This window comes from Pelobates fuscus, chromosome 6, assembly GCF_036172605.1.
Source record: "Pelobates fuscus isolate aPelFus1 chromosome 6, aPelFus1.pri, whole genome shotgun sequence".
Lineage (NCBI taxonomy): Eukaryota > Metazoa > Chordata > Amphibia > Anura > Pelobatidae > Pelobates > Pelobates fuscus.
The window spans coordinates 110,998,311-111,013,648 of record NC_086322.1 but is presented as its reverse complement, the minus strand read 5'-3'; the positions used below and the strand labels follow the sequence as shown (position 1 = coordinate 111,013,648).

The 15,338-nt window shown below is 40.1% G+C and overlaps 1 protein-coding gene across 1 annotated transcript in view; it reads right to left on the bottom strand.

The window, feature by feature from the left end:
• GPM6A (glycoprotein M6A) overlaps positions 1–14,448 on the bottom strand; it is a 191,650-nt gene extending 177,202 nt beyond the window's left edge. The window contains exon 1 of the mRNA XM_063458162.1: positions 13,791–14,448. Coding sequence (XP_063314232.1) covers positions 13,791–13,827 — 37 coding nt within the window. The 5' untranslated portion in view covers positions 13,828–14,448. The remainder of the gene's footprint in view (positions 1–13,790) is intronic.
• Between the last annotated feature and the right edge of the window lie 890 nt (positions 14,449–15,338).

Below are 15,338 nucleotides of genomic sequence, written 5' to 3'. Positions count from 1 at the left end.
AATGTTGGGGGACTCTGGTCATTTTTCTGTGAAAGAATCCCAGCCTTCGACAGCGCAAAGTGGTCATACATTACTGCAATCAGTAGTATGCACCCAATCCTTTGAGAGGCTATACACGTGCATGCATAGCAGTGATCAGACAGTTCCCCATGGGCAGGCATTCCTTTTGATAAGTGCATGTAGGTAATCATCATCATGGGACATTGTAAGTTTGCATCAGATGCCAAAACAGTCTTGCATTTGATGCAAATTAAAAAAAAGTGAAGCAGGAGTACTTTAACAAAATAAAGAGCAGCAAATGTTTGTGATTGCAATTTGTTTTTATGCTGGTTTTAAACGCTTATCTCAAAAATGCTTTGTGTATGCCTTCCAGATACAGAAAGCAACATATAAAGTGGTTGTTTTCATTGAAATGCTGCTCAACCATTGGAAGTGTGTTTGGCTAGCATAGTGGCAGGATTTCCCAGAGCTTAGCAGATGACAGAAGCAGGGAATGGCTGACCCAATTTAACCTTTGTTCAGCAATAAAAACACCAATGTGGGCTTGAATGCTTGTCAGTCTTGTAAATTGACAATTTCACATTTATTTTTTTGTATTTATTTTATAATAGAGACACTGATGTAAATTAATTGGTTTTATACATTTTAGAAACTTTGCTTACAAAGTTCTTCTTTAGTTGTTAATAAATGTACCATCACACATAACACATCACTTGTGTTAACATGTTTTTTTCATGTAATACTCACTGTACCTTTACAATTATTTTACAAGATTAAGTAAATGTCATCACATTCCGTCCTGGCACAGACAGGGCACATTTCCAGACAAACCTATCTCTCGGCTTGGCGGATTTGGGTCAGCTGGTGTTTGGAAAGGGACCTCAATTTCGTTTCAACACCTCTTTCATCCATTTAAATTTTTTTATCCTCTCTCTTCGATCAGGGTAAATCATACCGATCGATTAATATTTTTCGCTCTGCCATTTCAGCGGCCCATGACACTATTGATAATTCATTGGTTGGGAAACACCCTTCCGTGTGCAGACTTCTACGGGGCATACGCTTGACGAGACCGCCTACTGCCAAGTACTCTAATATCTGGGATATTTTTAAGGTTTTTACACTGTTGGATTCCTGGCCTTCTAACGAGGCCTTATCCCTACACCAACTTTCTGCTAAATTGGCCCTGCTCCTGTGTCTGGTGTCCTTCCGCAGAGTTTCAGGCTTTTGACTTTCATGCTGACTTGACTAATTCCATGCTGACTAATTCCTCCTCAGTCTTTTACCCATACTTTCCCGACAGACCGTCTCTCTGTGTTGCCCTGTGTACCCATTGTTACATTGAGAATACTACCTCTCTACGTTCCCATACTGGACCTCTCTTTGTCTCTTACATCAGACCTCACAAACCGGTCTCTTCCCCCACGATCGCACGCTGGATAAGATGGTTGCTGACCCAAGCAGGTATCGAGCAATCATTCGGTGCTCACTCCGTTAGAGGTGCGGCCGCATCCTCTACCTTTCGTGCAGGCAGCTCGCTGGCAGATATTCGATCTTCCGCAGACTGGTCAAGGGAAACTACCTTTCGAACTTTTTATTTTAAACCTACATCACATGTGGCTTGTTCCTTTATTCAAGAGCGTTAAAACAGCAAATATGAAGCCTCCTGTCTTGCCATAAAATTAGGGATTATTCTATTTTACAGTGAACGAATAATCTCAATTTTATTAAAGACAGGAGGCGAATATTTTCCCTCCCTTTGTTCACTCTGGAACCCACCCTTAGGGTAAGTCTCCTTTCTACTGTTATTGCATTGTACACTCTCTTGCAATTTGCTTATTGTAAGTATATGGTTTTTGCTAGCCTGGTGACCTAATCCTACATCACACTTTATATCATTATGATCTTTAAATCCTACCAGATAATCTGAGCTATCACTTAAAGTGCGTACTTGTAATTTTCTCTTCTTCTCTCCTAGTGTGAAAATCTTACGTTGATCTACTCGACATTGACTTCATTACGTTACACCAGAATTACGGTTCCAGAATGTTTCCAGTTTACATGGTTGATCCTACTGCTGATCGGCACTATATTGTTCTATGATGTGTTATGATTGGTTGAATTTTTTACAACCTTGTTAACTACTTCTTTGCTGCTGGGAGTTACAGTAAAGAAAGATATGCAAATATTCGCCTCCTGTCTTTAATAAAATTTAGATTATTCATTCACTGTAAACTAGAATAATCCCTAATTTTCACTTTAGTAATCAACCCTGTTGGTTTTTTGTTTGTAGTCCTGTAGAGGGCGCTACTTATGACACAAATAATGGGAACCAACTTCAGACATGAATTCTTAAACTCCTTTATAAAACTCTCTGATGATTAACAGCTATTCTATCCACATCCTGACAATACTTCTGTTTCCAATCATGCATTTTTTTGCAATACGTTTAGATGAAATATTCTTTTTGTTTCTCACAAAATTATTGCATTTGTAGAATCTCTTCAATGATAATTAAAACAAGTTGATACTTCATGACCTAATGTGTATGCATTATTTCCATTTGATATATATGTGTTCATGTTTATATCTATTCTAGATACATGTACTGTACACAGGAAATTAAAACTGTACATGGCTAAATAAGAGATGAAGGCCTCTGTTAAGAGGACAAGAGTTGCTTAAAACAGATTTTTTGAGTATGTGTGCAATATGAGTGTGCATCTATCTGTCTGACAGTGTGTGTCAGGTCTGGTAGTGTGTGCATGTGCCTGGTAGTGTACGTAAATGTCTGTCAGTGTGCGTATGTGTCTTGTAGTTAGTGTATGTAACTGCAGTTTGTGTGAATGTATCTGGCAGTGTGTATGTATGTAGCTGTCAATATGTGTGCCTGGAAGTATGTGACTCTCTTTGCCTGCCAGTGTGTATTTATGTGTCTGTCACCCCTTCACACTGCCCCCTGTCACCCACCCTCTCTGCCCCCTGTGATTCCCTTCCCTTCCTGACACTGCCACCTGTCACCCCTCGCTCTGGCCCTTGTCACCCCCTCACTCTGCCACCTGTCACCCCCCCTCCCTAATTCTGCCACCTGTCACCCCCTCCTTCCCTCACTGTGTCCTCTGTCACCCCTCACTAAGCCCCTGTCACCCCATCCTTCCCTCACTCTGTCTCCTGTCACCCCCTCACTAAGCCCCCTGTCACCCCCTCCTTCCCTCACTCTGCCATCCCCTCACTAAGCCCTCACTAAGCCCCAGGTCACCCCCTCCTTCCCTCACTCTGTCCTCTGTAACCCCCTCACTGAGCCCCCTGTCACCCCCTCACTCAGCACCCTGTCACCCCCTACTTCCCTCACTCTGTCCCCTGTCACCCTCTAACTGAGCCCCCTGTCATCCCCTCCTTCCCTCACTCTGTCCCCTGTATCCCCCTCACTCAGCCCCCTGTCATCCCCTCCTTCGCTCACTCTGTCCCCTGTAACCCCCTCACTGAGCCCCCTGTCACAAAGTTACCCCCTCCACACACTGTCACCCCCCTCCACACACCTTGTCACTATTTCCCACACACACACTGTCACCACAATCCCATCACTCACTCTGCCCCCTGTCACCCCCCTCCCTCCCTGACACTGCCCCCTGTCAACCTCTCACTGAGACCCCTGTCACCACTCCCACCCTGACACTGCCCCCTGTTACCCCCTCACTAAGCCCCGTCACCTCTACCTTCCTGACACTGCCCCCTGTCACCCCATCCCTCAGCCCCCTGTCACCACTTCACACTGCCCCCTGTCACCTCCTCCCTCAGCCCGCTGTCACCCGCTCACTCTGCCCCGTGACCCCCTTCCCTTCCTGACACTGCCACCTGTCACCCCTCGCTCTGGCCCTTGTCACCCCCTCACTAAGCCCCCTGTCACCCCATCCTTCCCTCACTCTGTCCCCTGTCACCCCCTCACTAAGCTCCCTGTCACCCCCTCCTCCCCTTACTCTGTCGTCCCCTCACTAATGTCCCTGTCACTCAGCACTCAGCCCCCTGTCACCCCCTCCTTCCCTCACTCTGTCATCCCCTCACTAAGCCCTCACTTAGCCCCAGGTCACCCCCTATCACCCCTTTAACATTGCCACACTCACTCTAACCCCAACTGATCCTGTTACACTCACCCCCTCCACTCAAACCGCACTCACCTCCCCTCACTCTGCCACACTCCCCCCCAATCCTGCTACACACACCTTTTCTCTCACTGTCACGCTCCCCACTCCTCTTCTGCCACACTCCCTCCTCCAATCCTGCAACACTCATTAACACCTCTTATCCTGTCACATACCCCCATTACTCTGCCACACTCAACCTATCAATTAACCTCCTTAATCCTGTCACATTCACCTCCCCTTGCCCTGTTACACTCACTCCAATAATGCCACATACACCCCAACCCTGTGATACTCAGCTCCCCAATCAAGCCACATTCACCCGGTCACAATTTAATCATGTCACGCTTACCTCCCCTCACACTGTAACACTCCATCCTCCAACCATATCACAGTTGCCCTCCCTCATTCTCACACTCACCCCACAACTCTATCTCATTCCTGTACAGCTCAAACTGCCACAGTTTCCCTTTTTCACCCTGTCACAGTCACCCTTGAAGACAATCATCATACACATAAAGTTATAAAACATAGCTTCACCATAGACAAATTGCACAAAGGCCACAGGCAGCCCCCCATATACACAAAACACCGCAAGCAGCTACCACACACACATAAAGTCCCAGACACAAACATATACATGCTCACAGAAACATACATTGTGTATGTGCCTGACAAACTCTCAGGCACATACATAGGCAAGCAATGCCAGACACACTCAGAAATACACACAATCAGATAAACACATTGTGACTGTATATCAATATTTGTGTCTCTGTGCATCAGTGTGTTTGTGTGTGTGTATGCATGTGCATGTATCAGTGTGTATATGTATTTGTGTATTAAATGATTTTAAATATGCTTTAATAAAATTTGGTAGGTGGTGCTACCTCTTTGGATTTCTTGGATATTTAAAGCCTTGGCTTAGCACCCGGCACACAAGGGACATTTAAAGCGTGAGTGCAAGAGCATTTTTTCTTTTTTTCTATATTGTGGGGGATATCTAGGCTTTTGTGCCCCTCTCTATGCACCAGCACTTTTTGTAAGAAATATATGTGCAACCCTGGCACGTTTAAGGTAACATTTTACTAAATTGATTTTTTTACTGGTTTATCTACTAAACAACGAGAAATGGATGAATTTTTGCTACAAGCTGGAGCCTTCTCAGAACAGGCTGAAACTATACAATTTTCCCAGGAGGAAGCTAGCAACATACTATGGGAACAAACTGGTTTAGAATTAACTTGTAACATCACAGCCAAAGATGTATATTTTAAATTGTCCAGGCTGCATAGAAAAAGTATAGATCTAGACCTCCACGGCCTCTTCCTCTCTGATTACTACAAAGCCAAGAGAATACCCAGGGGATTTCGGATATTAAACATCCCCACTATAGGCAGGGGTAAAGCGAGAGTTTGCAAAGAGTGGACTGTGGTTCTCAATAGGGCATCCCTAGACATGCTGTTGATTATAATTAAAGATGTGAGAGAGGATTTACTTGAAGTTAAACTGAACATTGCAGAGGTTGAAACTGAACATGCGCTTTTTTTGGTATCCGCTGAAGGTTTAAAGCTACAGCAGAAATTGAAAGAAGATCCTCTTAGATATAAGAATGAGCTGGTAAAATTTAAAAAACAAAAATTTGAGATGGTCCAACAAGATTATTTGGACCATAGAGTCTACAGGTGGTTGTCAGGCGGTAATCCCAATAGACCAAGGAGACAGCGCAAAAGAATAATTAAACCCAGAATAGTCACTATTGACAACACCTCTGGAGAGTCAGCCTCTGATAATGATTGTATTGAATCAGCAAGTACGCCCTCCTCATCACCTTTTTTAAGGGTCCCCGAAATGGGCGCCTCCACCAGGAGCCGAAAAAAAGAAAACGCAGAACCAGAAGAGGCGGTTGGAATAAGGAACATGCCGAAAGGCAAGCCACCCCACAGGAAGTAATACCAATATTTAACCTATCACAGAGACCATTAACACAAGAGGAAAGTGAATTGCTAAGTAGAGGATTATCTTTTGTACCCACAGCTAAATCCAATAAATTCCAGTGGGACATTGAGTGGTACAAATTTGGTAGGAATATACGCCTAAAATAATTTTTTTGTCAAAAAGAAAATGCATTGACAAGTAATGATGGCGATACAATAAAGAAATTCCGACCTAGGTCCACCTTTGATCCAGTAACTAATAAATCCTCTATTAAAACCTTTCTTGCAATGACAAACAAAGAAGCATACGAGATTATGTCCAAACGAGGTAGCACACGACAGAATGTAATCAAGACTCAACGGCAACTGCTTAAGAACTTAGGAGAAGATCCCTCGATAGTAATAAGAGCTGCGGAAAAAGGCGGGGGGATTGTACTGATGGACTATAAATACTATGCTGATGAATTAAAAGAACAACTGAACGATACCAACACCTATCGAAAATTGGATGGAGATCCTACTAAAAAGATACAAAGTATTATACCAGATACTCTATCCATGGGCTTGAGATCGGGCTTCATTAATATGGAATTATACCAATTTCTGAATCAGCAACACCCACGCAGCCCTATAATCTACAGTATACCAAAGATCCATAAAGACCCACATAGACCACCAGGACGCCCCATAGTGTACGCCATTAATGGGGTAATTGAACCATTAGCAAAATGGCTTGATGCACTTTTTAAGGCATCAGTTGAAGCCTTGGAAACATGCATAAAGGACACACCAACGCTACTGCATGAATTAGCCAAAATAACATTCCAGGAGAACAAGCCTATTTTGATTACTATGGACGCAAAGAGCCTTTACACTGTTATCCCCCATACACAAGGGGTGGAAGCGATGAGAAGGGTGTTAACCCAATCAACAGTGTACGAGGGTCCCCCTGTTGAATTTGTGTTGGAAGTTTTAACACTAGCTCTAGAACACAACTATTTTCGTTTCGAGAGAGAGTGGTTTCTACAATAAGCAGGCACGTCCATGGGGGTGGCTATGGCCCCCATGTATGCAAACGCATATATGTATACTTATGAAAAAACATAATGTCCACATATGCCCACCTCATACAAGGTTATTATCGTTTCATCGACGATCTGCTTTTTGTTTGGATAGGAACATTGGATGAAGCACACAACATGGTTGAACAACTGAACCAACTGCCATCTCCAATCAGACTGACGGCTAACATCAGTACTCACACAGTCCAATACTTAGATGTTAGATCCATAGGAGAAATCAACATAGAATAGAGCCTCTATTCCAAAGACACGGATCGTAATACCTTGCTTCATGCGCAGAGTGCACAACCGGAAGCCCTGATAAAATCTTTACCTAAAGCACAATATCTTAGAGTGATGAGGAACAATTCCAATGGTATAAAGAAGGAAATACAGTTAAGGGAAATGACGAAAAAATTCTTGAATCGAGGATATTGTAACTAAACCCTCTGTAAGGCACTGGAAGAAGCTAAAGCACCAGTTGCAGAGAAGAACAGTGCTCCCCTTCAAAGATTGGTTCTTCCAATGATATACCACAGCTCTTCCACTCAGATATCATCTGCTATTCTCAAAAACTGGAGGATATTGTCAACAGATGGCACGCTTCCCAAAGTGTTTCACAAAAAGCCACTAATCTGTCATAAGAGAATTATTAGAAGTATTAAGAGAAGTATTAGTACTAGTACTAGAAGTATTAGTACACACAGATCCTCTGAGAAGCTATGCCAAAGAAAATAAGACACAGAACCGTGGATCAGTACGGTGCTTGGGATGTGTGACATGCGGGCATTTGACTCCATCTAAGAGCTTTTCCCACCCTCATACAACCAAGAAATATCTTATTCATCATACCATCACGTGCAGAACCACACATGTAATTTATAAACTTACATGTCCATGTGGATTGGTTTATGTTGGGAAAACTGAGACGGCCCTATGCGAAAGGATCAGAGGACACCGTTCAAGCATCAGGCTAGCCTACAGGGACGGGGTGTCTGATTAACCGGTGGCGAAACATTTTTTACAGTATAAGCACCCGCTTTCCTCTTTGAAGTTTTTGGGAATAGATCATGTGCCAGTTTCCAGAAGAGCCGGTGACAGAGGCAAAGCTTTACTTAACCGTGAAACCTACTGGATCTCCGAATTAAATACAGTGTCTCCAAAGGGACTTAATGAGACCATCTCGTTCCACTCTTTCCTATGATTTTAGGTTCCAGCTTGATTTTGGTTTAAACATGTATATATGTACATATGTATATTATAGTGTAGTATAGTTAGTTCGTATTTTGTAACTATAGCATTAAATTTGCACAGTCACTGTCACTTTATGTTAATATTAGAGTAATTCACATTGAGTCCATATTGAGCTAAATATGAAAGTATGCTTATTCCCCAAAGCCGCATTAGTATATTCATAAGCCAAAGAAGGTTAGCAGTAATTAAGTGATTTGGGGGTCTTAAACTGGCACATAAGGCTAGCTGTCCACTTTTTTGGACCCTAGGAGGTTAATGTTAGCATAGCTTATGCAAAGTAGGCATTACCCATAATAGTAAGCCTTTATGAAGTGAATATTTTTTGTTGTCAAACACCAGGCTATAGATGTTATCACAAGCTCCTATATGTATATTCATAATCTGTTTTGATTGTTTAGGTAATCAGCAGAATACTCTATATAATGCTATAATTAGTAGAATACCCTTTTATACACAAAGGCACTTTATTTCTAAACTTGCACATTATGAGCACGGTTTCACTTTAAATTAGTGAAAGCACCTCATTTAGACCTATGTTAAATGGCTGTTATTGGGTCTATTTATATTTAAAATATGCACTTTATATATAATGCATGTATCTTTAGATCTCTAGTACTCTATTTTTTTGTTTATTTTCATAGACCGGGTTTTTAACTTAGTGTAATCCTCCATATTATCCCCATGGCGACAAGTGTTTATACTACGTCGCCATGGAAACACACATAATGATGTCACTACTTGCACAGGTGCACGGAGGAGCACAGGACGCCGGTCAGTAACACAAAACACCTGTGGGTAAGCCAATTTACTTAATTCACTCCATGTATAATGCTATATATGTCTGTTTTTTAATTCACATTGTTAGAACTGTTGATCTTGAGGAAAGTCCCGTGTAGTGGACTGAAACGTCGATCATTTTAAATATGCTTTAATAAAATTTTGATTTTTTATCTGGATCGTGAGTGCTGCTACCTCTTTGGATTTCTTGGATATTTAAAGCCTTGGCTTAGCACCCCGGCACACAAGGGACATTTAAAGCGTGAGTGCAAGAGCATTTTTTCTTATATATATATATATATAATTATAAGCATACATACATATACAATACATGGGGAAACACATATATGATAATATACATGTAAAGGAATTTAGAATATGTGGGGAAATGTATATGGCATTCTTTTCTTATCTGTAACTATATTATTTGAAAAAATGTTTTTATTTTTTATTTTTTTTAAACCCCAACCAAAACGTTATTTTTTTTAAAGTAACCCCTTCACACTTTCACTTATGTATACACAACTGCCAGGCTATCCAACCATAACCAGCAATCATGTATAAATAATTAGAAAATTATGCCATATCTACAAAGTGCTCACAACACAGCGCTATAGGGAGCTGTGACAATACCGCTGTGTTGTGAGCACTTTGTAGATATGGCATAATTTTCTAATTATTTATACATGATTGCTGGTTATGGTTGGATAGCCTGGCAGTTGTGATTACGTCTCTGTATCCAAAGCTGCAAGCTCGCCCTTAAATATAGGTACAGCTCTTTATGCACACACAAGGCAACCTCTATTTTCTTTTTACTAATGGTGTTAGTGGGGGGGCCTCATGTTTGAGTTTCGCCTAAGGCTTTGAAAAGTCTAGAGCCGCTCCTGCCTACACAGCCTTCCAAAATACTTCCTGTAAAGAGACATCTAATGTTTAAACTTCCTGTTTATTAAGGTATATTTAATTTAGAATTTCTTACATCCTGCACTTTTAATAGCTTGCTAGACCTTAAATTTAAATAGCAGAATATATAACCTTATAAAGCAAGTTAACATCTGGTTGAAAATGAGACAATTTTTTTTCATGAAGGCTGTGTCATGCCTAGTGTAGGTGTGGCTAGGGCTGCATACACAGAAACCAAAGTGTTTTAAATGGCACAGAACTGAACAGAGTGACTGCAGGGGCATGATCTATACACCAAAACTGCTTCATTAAGCTAAAGTTGTTTTGGTGACTACAGGGTAAAGTTGACTGTGCACAAAATCCCACAGACACAATCTAAAGTCTTTTAAAAAACTTTCCAAGAAGAATGGTAGTTGTTAAAGCCGAAAGGGTGGCCACCATCATATTAATGCCCACAGTTTGATGGTCAAGTTCCATATGGTGTATGATGTCAAAATTTCCCTAGCCCCACCTGTCAAGCCTATGTATTTAGTGCAATGTGAATGTAGGCCCATTCTTATAAACATACTGGTTAGTTGTGTGCTAATGAATAGCCCTTAGTTTATCCTTGCCCCCCAGAAATGGGGTTGCCAGTCCTCCAGTGTGTGCAATATTGATCAGATGAAGAAGAATGATGTATTATCTTTTAGAAGATTGAATTTGTATAATATTTTCTTTAGCAAACAATCAGACTACATTTTTAGGAATACTGGATGCATAGTTTCAGGTTCAAAAAGCTCTCTGAAAATAGATAGAAGACCTATCTGAAAAAAAAACACTTTAAATTAAGTGAACTATAAATGATCTCAAACTAGCTTTTGTATTAAATACTGTGAAATAACACAAAAACAAAGAATACTTCTCAAGAAAACAAGGTGCTTAATTTTGAAAGCTAAATAACGTGAATCAACATTGTACAAAAATACTAAACAGTAATAAAAAGACAATTCACAACTGTTCAGGATCTAAGTATTATCCAGTTCTGCTTATATTGCTTATATGGAGATACTGACAAAACCTAAATAGTTGATGGACCTTCATGCATATCGGCTGTTTAGAGCAGTGGTAATTTCACTTCCCTTAGAACTCGGAGACCATCCCCGGTCCAAATCCTCCAGATCATCTTACCAGTAAGCATCCTTGAGTAAGACATGCTTACCTCAAATCCTTACAGATTGTAAACTTGTTTGAATGGGCCTTTCTTCACCTTCAAATATCCCCGTGTTATAATTGTAAAGTGGCACAGAATATGTTGGCGCTATATAAAATTCTAATAATATCTTGTGTTGAGGACTGGGCTGGGACCCAAATAGTTGTATGGTCATCAGATGCTCACACATAGTTTGTGCCCATAATTAATACCTTCTGAAAGTGGATTTAAAATATACAAATTATTTCCCTAGTTGTAACAATATGTATACAGAAATTGGCATGATTGTTTTCTACAAAAACAATAAAATCTAACTAGAGCAAACACAAAAGTACCAAAGATGGGTACAGTGTGGACTAACTGGTACTCATTAAAGTATGCCTGGGCACAAACCCCATACGCACCCCAATATATTCACACTTACTGTACTACAACATTTCTTTATAAAATGTCTTCCACATAAAAAAAAAAGGTTTAATCAAGACCGTTAAGTCATACATTAAACAAGCCTGGGCTTTCAATTGACAAACATATTTACAGATAGCATGGTTTCCAGAACCATGGACTCCATCTTCTACTAGCTAACATGTTAAATAGATTCCCAACAAAGACATTTTTTACTTTTTCATTATGAAATACGGTTCTGAGTGAAGGCAAAATATATGGATATAGTTGTCAAATAACCTGTTAGTCCTAATTAAAGCAATTAATAACCTTGGTACCACAGAAGTTCATGAACTACATTTCCCAAGATGCTCAGCAACAAGCATTTGGGATGTCAATGTTGCTATCACTGAGCTAGTTAATTGTGAACATGAATTCCCCCATATATTTGAGAGTGCTGCCACCACAGGATGTCAGTGTTGTCGATATCATTGGATCAGTAAATCTGTATTCTTGGCATGGTGTGAAAAAGGAAGGGGAGAAAAATACAGAAAGTACCATAAATGGAACACAGTCTGACAGCCATACAGATTTTCTACACAAAGCACAAGCACGCACAGTTGTGTAAATTGGAGTAAATGTATAATTATCCTCCTAGCAGCAGGAAAATCAATGGAATAAAAACAGATTGTGCATAACTGTGTGCAAGGTAACTACAAAACATAAGTGACAAAAACACCTCTGTATGTCATGCCTGTGCTCATTTGCATGTTAGGAATTCTGGGAGAATTGTGGAAACATGATTTCTCAGAATTAATATGCCCAAATGCAGATTTTTCCCAAGGTCCTGCTTTAGATATGTAGATGATGCACAACAAAAAATATATAATCTGCAAAAATCAGTGGAGAGTTGAATTGTGTTTGGTCTCACAACAACTTGTTTAGTAAACATACACAACCATACATGCATACATAAAACCATAGACTGCATATATAGCTGTGTGTGTGTGTTTATGAACTACATATAGACAAACACAAAAAACATTTTTTGTATGCACACATAAAACATTGTTGCCAATGTTGCTTTGTGTCTTTTGAATCATAATATTCACTGTGATTAGTCCTAGCTAGTTGCCGGATCGCTAAAGATTTATAAAAACACACCAATCTACTTGTACAAAAAAATAGTAATTAGATGTAATAAATATTGTTTCTTTCTGAATAAGTAGCTATTAAACGCAGTTAGAATGAACGCATAAATATTTCATTGCACCTGCTTAAAGCAGTTTACACATTTGCAAGCTCCTCCATAACAAAGACACAGGCAAACAAGTCAGCACAAAAAAAAAAGGGGGAATTCATTTAGTGAAAGTAGGTCAGGTCTAATGAGAGCGCAACAGCAAAGATGAAAGATGTAGCAAATAAAAATTGACTGATAGCTTTGCATAATTCACAAACATGCTGTATCATCAAATGGACGAAAAAGGTTTTAGGACAAATAGTCTACATATGGGATTATCTAGTAATGCAGGGTTCTGCAGTGTTCAATCCCCTTTACCAGCCGTGGATGTGCAACTCAGACCAGGTAAACAAACCAACACAATAACAGGCAATGCAAGGGTTAAAATATTCTCTGCCTGATTCCACAGTATCAGCCCCTGCTTTATATATATAGTATTCATAGTCACAATGCGGCTCGGCAGAGCTGTGCAATACAAGCGCAAGAAATATGGACACCTTTTGCACTTATGCAAATGCTGTCTGAATTTTACGAGTATCCTGTGCTCCAATGAATCGTGGAATTAATGACTCCATTGATTCTCTAGTAAAAAAAAAAAAAAAAAAATCTAAAAAAAATAATCAGCTATCTACACATGCAGTCAGTGTCTCACATAGTTCGCAGACACATCCTAATTCTCCCCAACCAGACAAGCGTGAAAACCTAAAATAAACGAAGATTAGGTGTAGTGCAGAGAGAGGAGGGGGGTCAAAGTGTGTCAGATTTGTTATAATTCACATTCCTGGCTCTTATTCTACACCAAACCCCAGTATTGGTTATGCATGGAGGTGAAAATGGGAATTCAGCTTGACGATCACAGAGTAAAATAAAGATGCACATTTTTAGTATTGGTTTTAGACATGTTACCTTTCTGTGTCTGTCCTTCTTCCATGTTTTCTTCCATATCAGCACCTCTTTCTGCAGGAGCCTCTAGTGATAGTGGACTAATAAAAAGTAGCAGGCGGCCAGATGAGAGATCTGATACACTGTAACTAAGCAAGTCCTGTGTGCAAAGCTAGGACGCTCTCTGCCTCTGTGCTTGGAGACAGCCTGTCAAGTGGAATTTCATTCAAATGACTCTGCTGAGAAGATGATCAATTCCTTTCCTCAAAGCTTCCCATTGTACAGCAGTCTGAGCAGGTACTGGGAAGTGCCTGTGGTTTTCTTACGAAGGGAACAGGTATGGGGTGTTGCTTGCATGTGAAGCTTTCTCAAGCCAGCCTTGCATGCAAAGCAGAGGGGGCCAGGGATCTGAATTGCTGTCTGGGATTCAAAAATTGGGAACAGGCTGCAGTGACAACAGATGAATGGGCGTCTCTCCACCAAAAGCAGACCACCAACTGCAAATACCCCCTACTTGCTGGCAAAGTGGAAAAGCCCAAATGTCTATGATGTGTTCTTTCTGTTACTGCAGTAGATGTTCTTCTCCCAATTAGAATTAATACAAGAAATCACATGCTTTCCTAATTCTAGGGTATCTGTGTGGAGTGAATGTTATTGATTTATTTCTTTTGTGTTTAGATTCCTGTGTAGAAATAGCTAGGGCAAACACAGTATCTCCACTGGAAAATGTACTGTGCCTTCATGGTATGATGTCATCTAGACTTGTATTTATAGGGTAGAATACATGTTCATCATATGAAGAGAACTGGGGCTTATACCACAGCTCAAAGCACAGACTGGGCTTCTTTGTCCTTTGAAAACCATAGGGGATTTTATTCCTTAGGTGTAGTGCCATTGTGAGGCAAGCTAACATTATTGAGCTTGGCTGTCTGATTTAAAATGCAAATTGCAATCTGCAGTCTGATATAAACTACAGGCTATGACAGTGTGTTAAATCAAGAATTTTCATTTTCACATTCCCAACAAAATCCACCAAAGCATTTTATCAGCTTCATCCAAGCTTTATCCAATTTCGGAGCTTCAGTGTCTTCAGTAGTGGAAATTGCTAAATGGTTAATTTTCTCAGGCACTTTCATACATCTGCCAATAAAAAAATAAATAGGTTTTTAATTCAGTTGCAAGAAAAAAAAATAAAAAATCATTTTATGTGGCTGGGCTCAAAGAAAATTCCTTGATGACAAATGAAATGGCAGGGTTTTAAAGAGCATTTATTTTGTAAAAAAAAACCCATTTAGATTTTACCAGATTAAGACATGGACTACAAAGAAGTCATTAAAACTGTGGCCAGCCTTTCAAACAGCTGTTCTTTCCACCAATAATAAAAATTGGTTTTATTTATACCAGCTCCTCAAAATCCATAAAAAGAAATGTCACACACATGTATATGGCTTTTAGGTTTAGTAGTATTTCATATTTAAAATGGTATAAATATCACCAGTGTTGTTCTCTATATGTTTTGCTGTTTATTGTTAGCATATGAAATGTGTGCATTTTATACACTTATAAAAACCT